The sequence below is a fragment of the Rhagoletis pomonella genome, unplaced genomic scaffold (assembly GCF_013731165.1).
Source record: "Rhagoletis pomonella isolate Grant_MI unplaced genomic scaffold, Rhpom_1.0 Rhpom_scaffold_00013, whole genome shotgun sequence".
In the NCBI taxonomy this organism is placed as follows: domain Eukaryota; kingdom Metazoa; phylum Arthropoda; class Insecta; order Diptera; family Tephritidae; genus Rhagoletis; species Rhagoletis pomonella.
The window spans coordinates 7,974,518-7,993,946 of NW_023458567.1; the positions used below are offsets into that span (position 1 = coordinate 7,974,518).

The window sequence follows — 19,429 nt, forward strand, 5'->3', positions numbered from 1 at the left end:
ACTTTTTAGTCCATTTATAAAAGCGTTGTATATTAAAAAGTTTTTTTATATTATTTATTTCATATTAAATTACTTGCAATATAGAAAATTGTTTACCGAAAAGATATGAACGTTAACCCAGTGTAAAAAACATTAGGGGTGTTTTCTAAGTTTTTCATTGTGATGAGGTAGCGCGAAATGCTTTTGGTTCGAATTCTGAATATGGTATATTTTTGTAAAATTTATTTTTAAATTTTTTTTATGAAAACTTTCGAAGATTGTATTTTTTAAATCATTTTTTCACATCAGTCTTGGGAGTTTGTTTTATCAGCATAATAACCCAAGAAACTGCTACATGTAGACTTAGACAAAAACCGCAAATCCTAAAAGTATACCTTCAATTAACAGTTGCTTGCCTCTAGAGATATTGTAATAAGGAAACATGTCCTGATTTCAAATTACTTATATTTAAATTTTCTACTAATCTAAGTTCAATAAAAAAATCAGTGGAGCTCGGATATATATGTTAAAATATAAGCCTAAAAATATGCACCATAATAACAATAAGCAAAACGCCTAAATTGATCTACACTTTGCTTATACTTACATGGATTGTACATATTTTTTGGACTCATTTTTTAGCATAAAAGTCCGAGCTCTAGAAATCAGTTTTCTTTTTTTAAGGCGGGCATCCTAAAAATATGCTCCAATACAGTAAAAAGGAAGTGAGGTAGTTTTTGCACGAATTTCCGTATGCAAAGCATATTTTCCAAAACCCCTAATCAACAGAAGTGGCTTATTTTTTCGGACATTCTGTTGAACTACTTTACTATTTCAATATAAAATTTTACAGATCTTACTAAAATACTAAATATGTTAGATTTAGTTCAGCAGATATGCATAAAAGTATGCTACAATCCGGCTAAACAGTGTGGAAAGGCACAAATTTAATTAACCCCAGAGAATTTAGCTTTACTTTTATTAGTCGCCAGAGAAAATCTGTTAATGAATATGAATATTTATTACTGAATGCGAAGCTATAAAGTACTTAATAAATATCTCCGTCGCTTTGTCTTCCACTAGTCATCTGCTGCTAGCTCTCTTACTTACTTCCCTTACGCCTTATTTTACCGTATTTCACTCCTCTCTTCCTGCCTTTTCTCTAACTCCATGCGATTTATTTCCTGCAATTCTAAATCCCTTAGCGCAGCAATAAACTTAAAAACTACCGAAGTTCACCAAAATAGGCTATTCATTTCAAGACGCGTCGGCAAAAGAAATCTTTAAATGACTTTATTTTCGCCGGCAGCCGCCACGATAGTGCAAAGTTAGCGCTTTTCAGGCATTTGCTTGACGTCGTCTTCTCTCCTACATTCTCTTCTAGTGCTCACTGCGCTAAAAGTATGGCATAAAAGAAATATATATGTAAATCGGCAAAGCAAGTCAAAGGCAAAGTCATTCCGCCACTGCCAACAGCTTGTAGTGCCAAAGTGACAAAGAAGAAAGCGCTCTACCCACTTGCCTCTGTTCTCTCTGGCCATGAAAGCCACTCAAGTTGGTGCTTGCTATTGAAAATGTTGTTGCATACTTTTGTGCATATAATTATACAATAGAAATAGACGACGTTGGTGGTGACAGGGGCGCTGGCGCCTAAAATGTCGCCATGCTTGATGCAACTCTAGTGTTCTGAGTGTGAGTGTTTGTGTTCGAGCATTTTTGTATTTATACTTCACGCACATGCTTGTCGCCAAGTTTTGTCGGCAAGCGCAATCTCTCACGCGACTGTCACGGCGGCGCCATTTATACAAAAGCCATGCTTTGCCTGCTGGTTTTTGCACATTTTATGCTTAAGCGACTTTTGTTGCATACTTTTTGGCATTGCACTTGCTTTCGGATTTCTGTGCATGCTTTTTTATTATTATTGCGGGTAGCGCTAAAGTTTTGCACAATCGTTCTGCTTGTAAAAGAAACTTTGCACTTCCAATTTTACAATGGTTTTGCAACTTTTGCGTCTTCTTCTTCTCACTGCCTTTAACTCCTCTTACTCCTCTGCACTTCTGATTGCACTTAATACTTTTTTGCAACCTTTCTGTTCACCGCACATTTATTTTGCATGGCTTATCGCCCTTGACTTTTGCCGATAGTCATTTTTATTTTCACCCGAAAAAGCCGTTGCATACTTTGCACAGCTTACGAACTTTAGCCCCATACGCTCTTTGTGGCTATTAAAATAAGCAAATATATTTTACGGACTACCCACGTTCTTCTATTCCTTTTTGCTTGCCCACCCGTTATCGCTAGTTCCCATACTCTTAGTTGTGTGCAACGAAAAATTTCGCTTGGCATGTAAAATGTCGCATGTCCTTGCATAAATAAAGGCGCTCGCATCCTCATAAATGTCTATAAATATCTATGCTTCTACGCTGCTCAGTGTGTTTCCACATTTGCATATTTATCACTGTCTGCGCATATTGGCATATAATTTAATATCCTTTGCCGTTGGCCAAATTTCGACGTGGGGCAACAAGCAAGTTATCTGCCGTTGCCGCTATACCTTCACATCTAACTCCGCCTTAGGCCAGTTTGTGTTCATATCGTGTTCGACAATATTGTTTGCAAATTCTCTACCCCTCTCTCGTTGCGTTTATTTTTCACTCTCTCCTGAACCACTCCTTTCGCTGCATGTTGTTTCACCTCTCCTTTTGTTGCCTCTTTTTTTCGTCTCTTCTTTTGCCGTCTTCCTCTCCCTAATTTTTTTTCCGTACCTCTTTCTGTATCATTTATTTACTAAAAATCCTGGCACATTTGGCCATTGGTGGCAGCTTTAATGTTTATTACACACTATATTATTTTTATGTCTGGTGTAAATGCCATAATGGTTGAGATTTGAACTTTTTTATTACAGCTATTCTTCAAGAATACCATCTGATTTTATATATCTTCGCGGCCATTCCTTCAAATATTTGTCTGTTGACGTTTTCTGTCTAATTCACTTAGCAACGCACGAAGGTACCTCGATACGCTGCTGCATCTTATATAATTAAATCAATTAATTGTTTCCTCGCGATCTGATGTAGCCAGCACTGACCGTTTTAGACAGCTGCTTTTTAGACTGAATCGCGAAAGTGTCTATAAGAACTCCCTTAATTTGGAAGTTTGCTTTTAGAGGTATTTGGTGTTGTAAAGCGCCAATCCTGTGGTCTGCAATGTATTGTTTATTTTCCTTCGTCCTATGATAGGTATTTTTTACTCTGTGCCAGTCTTGTCTTAACTACACCAATTAGTATCTTTCAAACTAGCCTTGCAAGTGCTAGACTATAGTTGGTGGTTTTTGCACTGTAAGGCCGAGGCCACATAATGAGCGGCTGATCGGTGAGCATCGCCGCCTAACCATTCAGAAATTCCGCTCACAGATCGCCCATTGCGTTGCCACTTCAATAGTATATCATATGTTTTAATTTTAAGCCGCTCACCGCTCATCCGCTCGCTGCTTTGCCGTTCATGGCGTGGCCTAAGGTGGAAGCTATCTAGCAATTTGTTAACGTTTCGAAAAGGGATTCCGCTTTCAAGTCATTGTTATGTCTAATGCTGTCCTCAGATATCTTAGGGAGAGGTGGATTCCTGGTGCGTTTCTCAATGGTAAGTTTACCCGCTTATTCGCTCCAGTTACAATTTGGCCAGTGGGGGCCTCCCTCTTCCTCTGCTACCATCAGCGGGTTCCGTGTTGAATACTTACAGAGCTGTCCATTCGAACGAGGGAGCCGCTGTATTAAAATAAGCTGCACTATGTCCACGTCGTTGTAATTCTCATACAACTCGTCGTTCCATCGTCTTCGTTATTCGCCGCCGCCAGTGCGTAGAGGCCCGTAATCGAATCGTTCTCTCGAATACTCCAAAAGCCACCTCATCGGTTGTTGTCATTGTCCATGCTCTGCGCCATATAACAGCACAGGCTTGATGAGTGACTTAGAGTGTGTGGTTTGCGTACCTCGAGAGAGGACTCTACTTCTGAATTGCCTATTCAGTTCAAAGTACTTAGCACTAGTTGACAAGAGAAATTCTGCATCACACTGTGTGTAACGCTGTTTGGTAGCAACCGGCTCGTAGAGGTTTATTTGCAATTCTGACAGAGCTGGTGGCATTGCTCGACGTCATGCCAAATTCAAACATCGCGGCGTATAGGCAACTCCTTTAGTGCTGTCGACAGCGGCTTTGAAGTCGACAAATAGGGGGTGAGTGTCGATCCTTTTGTCGGAGGTTTTTTCCAAGATTTGGCGTATTGTGAATACCTGGTCTATGGTGGATTTGCCAGGTCTAAAGCCATACTGATAAGGTCCAATCACTTTGTTGACGGTGTGCTTCAGTTTTTCACACAATACGCTCGATAAGACCTTGTAACCTATGATTAGAAGGCTGATCCTGCGGTAGTGAGCGCGTATGGCGGGGTCGCCTTTCTTGTGGATTGGGCAGAGCACACTTAAATTTCAGTCGTCTGCATAAGAGCTGATGCATTCAGCTTATCAGCTCTTCGCAGCCGTACTTGAATAGCTCAGCTGGCATAATTTAAGTACGTTCTAGGTCGCCAATGTTGTTCTTATAGGACTTCGCCCCGGTCTTGAAACCTTCCGTAAGTCTCCTAACTCTCTGGTAAAAGTTTCGGGCGTTTTTCCTGTCGGCCAGCATTTCAAGCTCTTCGCACTCACGTATTTCGGCCTCTCTCTTCTTATTGCGGCAAATACACCCCGATTCCCTCTTCAGTTAAAGTTACTCACGAGCACCAACATCAAGGATGGCAGAAGACCTCCCTGAGGAGTGCCTCTATTTACTTTCCTCGATATGGTCGCTAAAGCACGCTCAGCCATTTTAGTCCAACAATAAAAAAAAGACTCGGGTTATATGTATTACTTATTGCATGATTAACTGCGACTGAGTCTACATCCTTCAATTATAACTCGTTATTCAAAACTCCGGATATACCAAGAAGACTTGTAAGAGAGATACCTTTTGTTTTAGGAAGACACATTTTAGATATATCATTACGAGATTTCCACACAACGTGTAAGAAAGACTGAATGACTCTTTTGCATGTAACTCCAAGAAGAATGTTTTTAACATTATGGCGTTCTTCTAGCAAATAATAAATATAAAGCTAATCCATTCCCAATACATCGTCTCAGAAAATTCGTCTTCCAAGTCTATCGCACTATCTGACAGGGCAGTGGTTGGCTTCTCACCGTCTACTCCTTCGATTAGTTCAGACTTTGTAAATGTTGTTTGTTAGTCCAGACGCATTTCAACGACTATATTCGCGAGCAGTTGATAGGCGTGTCTCAAAAAAAATCATCAAAATATTCTATGCAAATAAAATATATTTTCCTATCTAATATATAAAAATCTCGTGTCACAGTATCCTCCTAAAGGGCTTGACCGATCTTTATGAAATTTTTTGTGCATATATGGCAGGTATGAGAATCGGATGTAAATTATATTTCATACCGCTGGGTGCAGGGGGCGTGGCACCTCCCATACAAACCGTATTTTTCACACTGCATAAATATCTCTGAAAGTGTTCATTGTAGAGTACCCGAACATGGTATGGAGATATACGAAAACAATCGCATACTCGTGGAGAAAAATTGTGGTTTTTGGAAAAGGGCCCGTGGCACCTCCCATACAAACCGAATTATTCATACTGCATATCTCTGGAGGTGTTCATAGTAGAGTACTCGAACATTGTATGGAGATATATGAAATCAATCTTAGAGAAAATTGTGGCTATTTGATAAGGGGGAATGGCGCCTTTCAAATGCACTGAAGCTATTACGTATCCTTGTATGCATATACACTTTTGCTAGGTTATTTAGGATGGCAATGGAAATATACCTTCTAACAACCACCAACCTGTAGTATTAGAAGATAAATGCATCACTGAAAATCATGAACGTGAACTGTTAGCGAAAATGTTGGAGCAAAATGTTTCAATACAAAAGACTAATTTTTGGCGGGACGAAGTTCGCCGGGTCTGCTAGTATTTTAAAATTTTTTTTGAATCCATTTGGCACATGTCTGTTTTCTTCATAATCATTCGTTCATTTCAATCTTATTTTCTTGTATCTTTTCGCTGCATTTTACCTGAATGAGTAGCACTTCAAGCACATACACGCATACTAATGCATTTCTATTAACATGGGAATTTCTAGCGCAACCCACAGCTGCATTTTATTACTGCTGCCGAAAATAGAAGAAAGTTTGTTTATGTCATACGAAAATTGCATTTCCGTGCTTTCTTTCAAAATAACAAGTTTTTTGGCTGCCAAAGGAAATTTGTAGAAAAAACACAAAAAGAAAATAAGCCGCTTGCGAGGTGTTCCTTTTGCTGCCTATCGTTGGCAATTGCCAATAAAAACGAAGAAAAAGCCTACGAACCATAATTTTTTTCCACTACTATTTTCTATACTACTTTATTAGTTTTCCTTTATTTTCGCTTTGACAAAAAAAGTATTTCCTCACTGTATAAGTTTGGCAAATTTGGCAGCCTTCGGCGGAAATGAGTTTAGTTGTAAAGGTATGCATGTCAGCACATACATATCCAGTCACGGCAAAGTGCAGCAGAGTATGAGAATTTATTGGCACTTAAGCTATGTAATTTAGCATAGTAGGCAATAAAATAGTTAACTTGGCATAGAGGAAGAGAAGGGAAGTGGTAAAAAAATGTAATGAAAATTTCGATTCTAATAAGGATTTGGCAATACTATTGCCTATTGGCATATATAAGTAGAATGTAGTATATTAGATCATACCACCCTACAAGCACCCCTGAGTCTAAACTATTTTTGCAAAGCATAGTTGACAACTACATACAATCGGCAAACATTTTTTTTTGTAAATAGCTCTACTGAAGTAATCGAAATACTTTCTTAACAGAAGTTTTATGACTTTTCGTGAACTTTAATTTACTGACTCCACAGACAGATCTGGTGGCTAAGTACTAGACCGGGGTACGTGAGATCAAAAAACAAATTGTCTCTTCCGACTGTAAATGCCGAAGATTTGACGAAAATTTTACACACCGGGGCCCCACAAAAAAAAAATCGAAATTGCCTTGCTAAAAAACTTTATACTCAGAGTTTTACAGCGAACTTTTTTCTGGTTTGCTCTAATGCACATACATAATGTACATACATATAAAGTCTTAAAAGTAAACATAAATGGACATACATTTGTGGTGACTGAAAAGGTTTGCATAATTTTTTTTTTCATTTCTCAAAAAATTTTGGTTATTTGATTTTATATGAAAACTTCACATAAACTCAGGGTAATTTATCCATTTTCCAGATTTTATCTACTTTTCCCGTCCCTATTTTATACATATGTATGTATGTACAGTTTTTATAAAACCCAAAATTTACACTTAGTTTTCAAATGAGCAAAAACTTGTGAACAATTTTTCACTCCCAATAAAATGTTGTCCGAAATTTACATAACCAAAAATAAACATATTCGTCGTGCTTCTAAGGGACCAAAAAATATATGCCCCTTTTTAAAATTATCCAAAATTAACAAAAATACTCCATATTAAAATTATCAAAAATGTATGCCCAGTTTTCAAATGACCTACTCGTATGTCCAATTTTTATATTAACAATTTTTTTTTACTTTTTTAGTGACGAAAAAAATATGTTCACTTTCTAAATTAGAATAAAATTTGCTTTAGTTTTAAGCCTACAAAAAACATGTCTAGCTTGAATTTGCCAAAAATCTATGTGTGGTTTTCAAGTGGCCAAAAATATGTCCATATCTAAATGGCCATAAATGTTTTCCCCATATTAAAATTATTAAAAATGTTTGCCCAGTTTTCAAATGACCTAATCTTATGTCCAGTTTTTATATTAAGAACAAATTTTTTATATATTTTAAGTTATGAAAAAATTATGTCCACTTTCTAAATTACCAAAACTTTTTGTCCAGTTTTAAGATAACCAAAAACTTATGTCCAGCTTCGAATTTACCAAAGATTTATGTCTGGTTTTTAAGTGGCCCAAAATATGTCTAGTTTTAAATGGCCATAAATGTATGTTCAGATTTCGTGTTATCAAAAATTAGTATGCAATTAGCACCAAAAATTTATATCCATTTTCAAAATTACCAAAAATGTGTGTCCAGTTTTCAAATGACCTAAACTTATTTCCAATTTTGGTATAACAAAAAAAAAGTTCTGACCATTTTTAAATTAAACAAAGAATTAAATGCAATTTCTAAAATTCCGGAAATTTTTGACTAGCTCACCAAAAACTTATTTTCAGCTTTTAAATAGCCAAAAATGTATGCCTGATTTTCAAGTGCCCCGAAATATATGCATCTTTATATAACATTATTTATGTCCAGATTTTATGTTACCAAAAAATGTCTGTTCAATTTGAAAATTACTAGAAATTTATGTTGAATTTATAAATTGCCTAAAATTTTTCTTACATATGTTCTCAAAGAATTTTTTTTATCCGTCACCTTACAGAGAGTAGCTTTGAAATCAGTACCTGCATACATTTAAACATAAGTTCATTAACAGAACATAAAACTCTTCCTTGGTTACATCGCCTTTACCCTAACTCCTCGTATTTGTCGGCACTCAAATTCTTAATCCTTCTTCCAACTCAATGCATAACTACAACCTTAGTATATGCATCAATGCTCAACTTATCCTTTAAATGCACAGGCAGTTATCTCAATGCAGCAGCTGCACACACAAATACAAGCAAGTGCGTGCAATTATGTGCATACATAGTACACTTTTGTAAGCATAAAAGTGTTACTCCTTGACGCCAGCATAATTAATGTTTACAAATGGCGCAGGTAATCCTTGGCATCGTCAGCGCACACATACACGTTTGTATCGACATACAGCGGAAACAGCAAAGTGCAGTTAATTTTGCAATAAGATAAAAATAAAAGCAAACACTTTAATGAAACCGTTAACGCCAATACCCTCGTAAACGCCTTACAACCTTGCAGATATGTAGATATGTATGTATGTGTCTAGTATGTACCTCAACTTTTTATGACCCCTTTAACACATCGTCTATCCGTCTGCCTTCCAAACATCGTCTTTAACCTTGCTGCGAAGCGAAGTCTTCTCCCTTCGACTATACCGAAACTAAGCCAATAATTTCCTAGGAACTTTCTTTCACAAAATTTAATAGTTTTTGTCTCACATTGATTGGCTATGCAACAACCCAGCTGTACATTTTCTTTGGGCGCCGGGCTGGGATGGCGGAACTGAATTCCTCCGATTTAGTTTAATATAAACGCATAGCAAACAGATCACTCAAGCCTCAGCCTTACTTACGAACAATTCTGAAAAACTCTGGAACGAAAAAAAAATATGTATCGTTATTGCTCCTGTTTTTCTAAAACTCTAGTTACTCTCTCGCATAAACTTTGCTTATACCTTACCGACAACTGAATCGCACTTATTACCCGTTTACTTAGGTTATAGAGGAGTTGCCTTAAGCCTTTTAAAAAGAAATCCACGGTTTTTGGTTTCAGCGAAAGAAAATCTATACAAATTGATTACTATTTTTCGGTGAACAAAAAAATTTTACGGGCTATGTTATGAGGCAAGGTATTTTTTTTATTCCCACATCCATATTTCGACAGTTGGAAGGAAAAAGTTGCACATTTTGTACCTATTTAGCTCTGAGGCCTGCATATATTTGAGTAAAACCTCTCTGTTTCATACAGCTTCTTTGGTACAGAGAGTTATAGCTAAACTAAGAGATAAGGGCTGATGGAAGAGTGTAGACCTGGAAATGAGCACACTAAAAGAAACATGCATTTTTTTGTTCGTTGATCAGTCAGTGTCCCTGCAGATATAAGAACTCCATGGATGCGAGTTTTAAGAGTGCAAAAAATTAGTTACCGGTAAGTTTTGCAACGACATCTGGCTTGACAAAAAAAAAACACACCAAGCTTTATCAGTACGCAAAATAATTCAATAACGTGCTGGACTCGTCATTCTAAGCAGCCTGATTTTAATCTGTCTTCAACACTGAGAAGACTTGGAATTCTTGGCTGTTGAATTGGCTGGTCTGCTTGTGGCATTCCCCATCCACCTCTTCCGATCTGCTGATACTAAATGACGTGTGCACCGCGACTTATTAATCTATTGTGTTCCCTTCTCTTCATAATGCTTCTTCTAAGCCCAGATCCCTCAGAAAGACGGCATCTCACTCGATGAGAATGTGTAGTGGTGTTTCTCTGGTCGAGTAGCAGAACCAGCAAAGCTTTTTTCATCATATTCCCAGCTTATACAGATGCCCTCTTAGTCTACAGTGTTTTCTTTTTTGGACATTAACTAGGGTTTGATATCTTCTCTAGTTATACATTCCCATACATTCTTTGCCGGGCGCATTCCTACCAAACTGTTTATTGTTTATATCCTCAGAGTGTTCCTCTCACTCCTAAGCTCCTGCGTAATATTATTGTGACCTACTCCCAGGAAGGCCTCGGGACCAACTGGAGTGTTGGCTGCCGCCTCTCTTGTGTGAACGTCAGCTGCCTATTAACCTCTTTTTCCCTAACTGGATATTATTGTGCCTAACCAGGGAGCTAAGTTTCTCAATTCACTCAAGAACTAATGATGATGTGATTTCATATGGGTGTTTCCATCGGAAGGTCCACCACGACAAAAAAAAAAGTCTTATATCTAACGTATTTACAGGCCCATTTGTCTGATTTTTTAAATATATACTGGCTATGTGAGTAGAATCATGTTTGCGTAAAATGGTCTTCCTAGGTGGCGCCAAGGTCGAGATATTTCGAAAAACCGTATTTATGGTCCGATTTGGTTCGAATTTGGCGTATGTAGTTGAAACATAATAAATCATAGATTTCCGACAAATTGACCCTGAATTGGCGCTGAAGTCAAAATATAAAGTATATTCGACATAAAATACATGTTTTATTTGCGTTAAAAATTCATTTAAAAGCAATATTAACAAAAATATAACGATGGAAATTCATGTCACGTGACCCACGTCACGTGACGTTTCACACTTGGGGTTGTAAAAGAAAATTGAAACAAGTTGCATTAATTCAAAAAACTCTAAAAGCAACTGGAATTTCTCAAAGTCGTATTAAAATAAGTTTCATGAAAATAGCCATCCACAATTCGCAGAGTTTTGCGGTTTTGTAAGAAAAGAAAAAATCAATTTCCATTTTTTTGTCACGTAACGGCACTCTCTTTAAATACTTATATTTCAGGACCAAGCAGTTCGATTGTTTTCATTTTTCGGTTAAATATAGAGCTAATTATGTGCTATACAATGGCCCAAAAAAGTTAAAGAAAACAAATGGTATTTCTTTTTTGTATCACATTGAAACGTACGACTGTCCCGTATTCGACGTATGGAAATACCCATATGCTAAATTCTATACCAACGCTATTTAAATCCTGTTAGGGTAGACGCCTGTTTTTCGGGGTTCTTTCTGTTGCTCCGCATGATTACTTCAATTACTCAACCAACGGGCGCAGATGCAGTGCTTGAACTAGATCAGTTGACGTTGATCTCTCCTAGAACTGTTGGGTGCAAGCAAAAGTTGGGAACTACGTTGGGTAATGTTTTGAGAAATTTAAATAATTTAAGCGCAAAATGATTTAGGTACTTTAGTACACATTCCATACGTTTGTGAATGCTGCACTCTACTGAAATTACTTGTATCCTTTTTGTACATCCTATCATCTATAATCTGTTACCCACACTGCAAACCTTCGAATCTCTGCAACTTCACCTTGACCCCACACTTTGGCGCTTGTTAAAATAACGCTCGCACACGATAACTTAATTTATCGTATGTGTGAATCGCGGTTCGTGATTTTGTGTGCTAAAAAGCAATCGCGAAGGTAAGAGGCTGCACAATACATAAAGGCGATAGCATTCCTGCTTATCTTAGCTATTCCTCGCACTGCATATAGCGCACTAAACCGCTTAAGAAATAAAAACAAAAGCTTAAATGGCTAAGTTTCACGCCAAGTTGTCTGCTCGTGTGCTTCGAACTTCACCATTTTACACTAAAGATATGCGTCTACAGCTGTGTTGGTGTGGTGCATTGTCTCGCCTTTCATGCCATAAAATGTTGCGGTGACTCCACTTACACTGCTCTATAATAGATTTGCAAGTTTGTAAGCTTAAACCGTTACAACCGAGACGACGGAAGCGACTTACCCTCCGCCACAAACTGCTTGCTTCTGAATAATCGAAGCGGCAAGTTTCAAAGTATTCTACCACGCGCGACAACCAACCCCTTTTCGAGTAATTCGATCTGGGCGTATTTCTTTGGCACAAAACAAATTTATACGCTCGGCGCGGGCAAAGAAATGGTTCAAACTTTTCAATTAAATTAACTTTAACGCAAAATGGGTTGTGGATCGTTAACTATTAATTGGTGTTAGACGATATTCAAATATGTTTGTGCTTTGAAGAGTGAGCGGTTGGTGTGAGTGGTGTTGGTGACAAAAACTTTGCAGACAACCACAACGGGGTAGAAAAGAAAAAAAAATCAGCTAAGAGTTTTGTGGGCGGAAGGAAAAACATTTCAAAATGAGTGTTTCGATTTGGAAACTTGAAAATTAAATGATTTATTCAATAAGCATAGACGATGAACACTAACCATGGCGGCACCAGCATTTTCATTCGAATTTTAGTGTAGTTAGATAAAGATAAAATTAATATGGTGGGTCTTTATTCAAGCAACAGAATCCAAATCAACAACTTTTTAGAATTTTTGTCTGTCTGTATGTTTGTACGCGCATCACTCAAAGCTAATGCATGCAATCGAATGCAGTTTTCAACGATGTATTGTTAAAGGTCTAACTTAAAATGTAGAAAGAAAACCAATTAGAGAGTTGCCACCTGTTTGAAAATTGATGTTTAAGTACACTGATAAGATAAGTAAATATTGCAATATGGCCGTCGAAAGTAAGAAGCTTAAGAAAGCTTACAGTGGAAAATATTTTTGGGGAAGGTTGCCACCTGTTTGAAAATTTTAATTTGTTTTCATTGGTAAGTTCAATGAAATATTGCAATATGAATATCAAACTAAATAAGTTTAGGAAAGTTTCCTGCCTAAAATTTTTTGATGAAGGTTGCCACCTGTTCGAAAAATTTTATTCAATTATTAAATTGATAACATAAATGAAATATTACAATACGGGTATCAAACTAAAGATGTTAAAAGATTTTACTGCCGAAAAAATTTTTGTAGCGGGTTGCCACCCATTTGAAAAATTGTATTCAGTTAAAGTGATAAGATAAGGTAAGTACTGAATTAATACACCTTTGAAGAAAATGCACTTTATGCAGAATCGAGTTATAAATTAAAAATAAAATTTCCAGGACTAAATACCTTCGAAAATATATTAGTTAGCACCCCTATTCATAAAAAATAAAGTATTTTTCATAAATCGACAATTTGTTTGAAAATCTTACTTCATAAAGCTCTTCAAATCTGTTTTGTTTTTTATGAATGAAGCCATAAGAGTTTTTCGAGGGAGTAACAACACACAAATATTTATAAGGTGCAGTGAAGCATGATGGGTATTTCCTAGTTTTTAATAAAATGTCATGTAAAAAATGGATCTAACAGTTTAAAGTATAAATGATTAGGTACATATGTATACCCTTGAGCTCCTCACAGCCAATACACGGCGTACAGTGTTCTATTTTCGAAAAAAGACCAAAAAGAAATATCGAAAATTTTACTTTTGACGGCCACTTTAAATGTCTGATTCTATGAAAAACTTCCTTGGCCTCAAAACCGGCTTTCAAAAGTAAAACTTTTAAATTTCCTTTAAAATGAACTTTAAAAAATTAAATCTCTATATTCTTGAAGGTCATTTTAAAGGGAAAGGTAATACTTCTATCTAACGAGACTATTTTCCTTGAATTTTCAATCTCAAAAGCTTTTAAAAACCACTGCATTTATTTCGCTATCTCTTCTCCTGCTCGAGATATTTGATTTTGTCCCTTTTTTCCACAATAGAACTCACAAAAAAGTTGGCTTTATTGAGGCTTCATTGTCATAATTCTAGATCTTAAGCTTTCTCCTTTATTCTCGCTCTAACCTCACAACTGACTTCAATTTCTAAACCCTTTTTTCTACTTCTTCCTTCTTCCAGGTGCGGGCTATGGAACAGCGGCTGAGTGAATGGCCCAAACCACCACAGTCAGCCACCAACTCGCCCATCCATCAAAGCCAACAACAGCAACTGCAACAGCAGCAACAACAATCAGCGCTCGCCGCACAACAAACAGCTAGTCTTCCTACCCACGAAGCTGAGAAAACTATAACCTCATTGGAAATACAAGTCGAGGAGCAGCGTCAATTACGTCTACACGACGCGCGTCAAGTCGAAGCGAAGGCGGCCAAAATCAAGGAGTGGGTCACCAATAAACTACGTGAACTCGAGGAACAAAATCAGCTGCTACGCGAACAGAATGTCAAGTGTAATCAACAGTTGGAATTGCTAAAGAATCACATCGCCAATCAATCGAATCGGCACAGCATCATCGGCCCACATCCGGTGCGCAATAGCCTAAGCTTGGATGTGCAAGAGTTCGCCGATACCGCAGAGGGACGACGGCGCAGCGAAAGCTTAGATCCACAAGAGATAATCAATCGGCCGTTAACCGCTTCCTATCCACATCATCAGCATCGACGCAATCTCAGCATGGAGCCGCAAGAGCTCGAGCGTAATTTGGTCGCCGCTGTGGATGGTTTAACACTCACGCCACTAGCGAGCATCACCAAATCAGCTACAACGCGGCCCGATAGTTCCGACACCGACACTGCGCACGATTATGCGGAAATCTATACACCCTCATGTGAGAAATTGCCCGCCTGGATGAAGAACAATCCAGCATTGATGGCGAGCGGCGGCAATTCGAGCACCACAACCACGACTAGCGGTGATTTGGGCGTACCGCGTCCACCCACGCCACCACTGCATCGCTTCCCCAGCTGGGAGGCGAAAATCTATCAAGTGGCCAACGATGGGCTGACGGGTGTGAGTGAGGAGAGCTTAGCGCAGCACCAGCACCACCACCATCAACAGCAGGACGCACACCACACGCAGACACAGCCACAGCCGCCACCCGATATACAAGAGTCCACGAGCGGCGCAGCATCGGCAGGCAGCAATAGCGCGTGTAATACGCTAGCGAATGGTGGCGGACATGGGCGTGCTACGCCAGCGAACAATGGCACTTTGGGTAGCGCGCGCAGCGGTGATGGTGGTGGTGGTGTGGGTAGTGGCGCCCCCGGCACGCCGCAGCTGCCGACGCGTCAGCAGCAGACCGCAAGCGGAGGTTTCTGTGATATATCGGTGCCCGTTTATGCCACCGTCAAGGGGGTGAGTTTTTTTTTTACTGTTAGCTCTCTTCCGGCTATTATTTGACGTTTATTATTGCATGTGACTTCAGCGTGCTTCGCAAATACGTTCCATGCCCTTTACGGGCGACTCCAGCGATGATTCGAGCGATGGCGAGGATCATGCCGTTATGCTAACGCACAATTCACACAACTCATCGAGCACTGACAATACGGAAACATCGACCTCGGGTAGTGCTTCGAGTCCTTCGAAGAGTTTGAAGACATCGTCGAGCTTAAGTCCGGCCAAGCGTAGTGGTTCCGAGAGTCCTAAAAATACGAAAGCGCGTGGTATGTATTGCAGCATGAGTTTGCGTGTGTAGCCTGCGTAGTTGATTGTGCCTGTCGATTCCACGAGATAAAACACCCGTTCCACAATCAAAACAAAATACGTAAACTCCTCTACCGCAACATGCACGCCCACTTTTCACCTTTTTAGAAATTAATTATTATCATTAGCTAAAATAGTAGAGCCATCAGTAAGTCTTTGTCGTTTCTAAGTAGATTAAAACTATCTTGGGATTTATTTCTTCCCCGAGCCAGTTTGTCCCTTAGAAACCACCAAACCCACTAGTATCTTGGTCAAAAATCTTTCAAGTCTTTTTAAGCGAATTCTAATGAATTGTGCCACTTTTCGATCGTAAAAAGATAATAATATAGGATGGTAATAGAAAGCATTCTTTTCTGATTTAACTCGGACGACACTGCAACCAAAAAAATTTCCTATATTTCTCGCTCTAGCTACCCGAATGTTATGAAAATGCCCCTGATTAAAAATTTCTAAATGACTTTTGAGTCTATGCAGTCGAAATGCAGTAACACCTATTTGGTTTAAGCCAGATTTTCATTAGAAATGTGTTGACTCATCTTGTCTTCCTTGGAGCATACATGGTTTGCTGCCTCAATAGGCAGACCCAGACAACCCAGTTGCGAAAGAATCAACTATCAACGGATCCTATTAGAAGCCTTATATATTACATATGGAAAACATTTGCGATATCTCCAATAAAGTGGAACCCAAATATCATCGACTGCCAGGGCTTTCAATATCATCGCAGAGTTTATCTTTACATGTTAAAGCGCTGTGAAGTATATAGTTAGATTGATTCGCGGAATAGAAGTTGGGCCATCCACACATCAGGTGTTCAACCGATTTCGATTGATTTGTACCACCACGGTTCCAGTAATAATTGTTGCACGTAATACCCAATCCTCAGTACATGCCTAAAGGATGGTATATTTTCCTTGTAGCCTTCCATAATCTAATTGTTCGCTTAGGCAGTTACAGTGTGAAATAAGAAGATTCTATTTCAAGTCCAGACGAACCATGAGCTGCTTTTTATATTTTTGAAACGCGACGATCATAGCCTTTCATGGTTCCACGTCAAAATCTATGTACATTGACTTACTGGACGACGAATTATCCAAGAGGCGACTGAATTACCCGTACATAGTGTTACCAAATCTTTCGGAATATTGTGAACTACACTCAAATAGCACTGACGATACCTAAAGCTGCTCGAATTTCATCTGGTATCGCAAAAGACTAGCCGGTGTATGTAAACCCCAGAAGATCTTTTGTTTGAGTAGCTCTTTTTAGTAAACTCTCTTTTAGCGATCATTGAATTAGAAGTACTCCCATTTTCTTGTCTTCTCTCTCCTAACTTTGCATGTCAGTAACCATTAGCTTTTCACACCCTTCGCTTTTAGCACTACCATAGTCTTTATCTTCCTCATAATTTCTTTCCCTTTATATTCCGCGCTACCCCTTGCCTTCTCACTCTAACAGTTTCCGCAAGCCCTCTTCCATTCACACCACTCCCACTCAGGCGCGCATTGTGCCTGTCACTTTATCAAAACTCGTAGACTAATCCAGATTAATTTCTTACCCCGTAGAGTTCCATTTAAAAAGTTAAAAATAAATTCTTCGCAAATAAAATTGAACTTTTTAATAACTTTCTCTTTATATGCACCCATTAAATGTCCCCATTCATTAACCTTTCTCTCGCTCTCTCGAAACGAAATTCAAAATATTTGGCTCTCATTTTACCATTTACCTTTTTGTATGGAAAATTCTCTTTCGAAGCTCACCAACTGCACCTATCCACTGCACAACTCACCAACACAAACACCAACACCAATAACAAACACAACAATCATTACAACACAATGCACTCCTACAACCAAACGAATCATACACATCACTTGGGTCCCTATACCAATACACAAACCCTACCCTTACAAACTCAGAACAACAACACCGCCAAATCCACCTACTTCAGCACCAACAACCACTCACACACGTTTACCAACAATCATCTACGTCTCCCCCACATGCGTGGAACAGTAATTTCAGATATTTCCTTTGAATCAGGCCTATCGGATGACTATGCTCTGCCACCGGATGCGGTGTCAGAGTCCACGTGCATGGATGCTTCTATGCCGTCGCTTTTGATGCGACAATCCTATGTGGATTCGCCGAGCAAGAAGATCGAGTCACTGGAGAAGGTAAGTTACTGCTTCAATTTTTTTTTACCTCACCTCTCACTAGCCGCCCTTTTTACTCATTCTCTCGCTTCGCCCGCAGATGGGTCACCTCGCCAAACTCGGTGGCAAATTGAAGACATGGCGCAAGCGTTGGTTCGTGCTTAAGAATGGCACACTCACCTATTGGAAGAGTCAACATGATGTGAATCGCAAGCCGCAGGGTCAGATAATGCTAGACGAAGCGTGTCGCATAAATCGCGCTGAAGGTGCTTCCACTTTTGAGATTGATACGGGTAAGAAGGTCTACTACCTCACCGCCGACTCGAATGCCACGATGGACGATTGGATACGCGTACTGCAGAATGTGCAGCGGCGCAATGCAACCAAACTGCTGCTGAGTCGTGACGATCAGAAACCCACCGTACAGGGTTGGGTCACTAAAGTGAAGAATGGGCATGCGAAGAAGTGTTGGTGTGTGTTGTTGGGTAAAATGTTCCTCTACTTCAAGGCGCCGGGCGAAACGGTAAGTGAAAGCATTTTTTTAAGGTAATCTCAAATTCATCATCTGCTTTCTACTTAGAATCCGCTCGGTCAAATTAATATGCGTGATGCGCGCGTCGAAGAGGTCGAACATGTTTCCGATTCCGATTCGGAGGAACGTGAAGATCCTACACAAAGCCAAGCACGTCTTACCGTCGCCATTTATCCTGCACATCAAGGGCCTACATACCTTATATTACCCGGCAAGCAGGAACGTGATAATTGGTTATACCATTTGACTGTGGTGTCGGGTGGTGGACCGAATGCGGGCACACAATACGAGCAACTCGTACAGAAACTTATGGAGACTGATGGAGATCCCAGTGAGTATTTATTGATTAATTTACATATTTCTTTTCACTGCTCTAGTGCTAACATTGGCCGCGCTATGGCGAATCTAAAAAGTCGATTAGCTATTTATATCCCACGCAGGACCCGGTAAAGGTCTATTGCTTTCTGAGATCATATCTAAGGGTAGTTAGTTAGCATAAAGAGGCTATCTCGTAAAAGGTCTCCAAGGACGGTTTGTAATAAGAAGTACTATAACGTCCTAAAACGATTAACATCTTCACCGACTCACGCTGAGTAGTAGATTCGGCAATATTGTTGCTGACAGTTCTTGGTCAGAAATACATGTGATATCCATGATAACGAACTAAGTGGATAGACCCGCTTTTATTAAAAAAAAAACCTTCGTCTCTATGGAAACTATTATTCTAAAAGCCTTTCCTTTTATACCAACCCGTCGAAAGTGCAAGTTTTATGGACCCGTGAAGATAATGATCATTACATTAACCCATTTTATCAATGCAACAATTGAAAAGGACATTCATTGACACTAGATTCTATAATATATGCTCCGTCCAACACCTCCTTCGATGACCTATGGCTAATTATCGAGATCTTTTCGGTCCACGAAGTCAAATTTTCTACCGTTTCCATTGTTGCTGGGAAAGATTTATAGACTTGAGAGGTCAAATCGACCCTTAGCTCTAAATTT

The 19,429-nt window shown here is 39.0% G+C and overlaps 1 protein-coding gene across 14 annotated transcripts in view; it reads left to right on the forward strand.

Moving 5' to 3' along the window:
• The window catches only part of LOC118748707 (uncharacterized protein CG43867), a 348,463-nt gene that overhangs the window by 317,236 nt on the left and 11,798 nt on the right, over positions 1-19,429 (forward strand). For 10 of the 14 annotated variants that reach the window (XM_036483332.1, XM_036483335.1, XM_036483333.1 and 7 more), the window contains 5 exons: positions 14,153-15,385; positions 15,456-15,693; positions 17,489-17,910; positions 17,990-18,412; positions 18,470-18,752. In XM_036483332.1, the coding sequence (XP_036339225.1) occupies positions 14,153-15,385; positions 15,456-15,693; positions 17,489-17,910; positions 17,990-18,412; positions 18,470-18,752 (2,599 nt within the window). The remainder of the gene's footprint in view (positions 1-14,152; positions 15,386-15,455; positions 15,694-17,488; positions 17,911-17,989; positions 18,413-18,469; positions 18,753-19,429) is intronic. The other 4 variants (XM_036483341.1, XM_036483343.1, XM_036483342.1 and 1 more) reach the window with 1 other exon arrangement.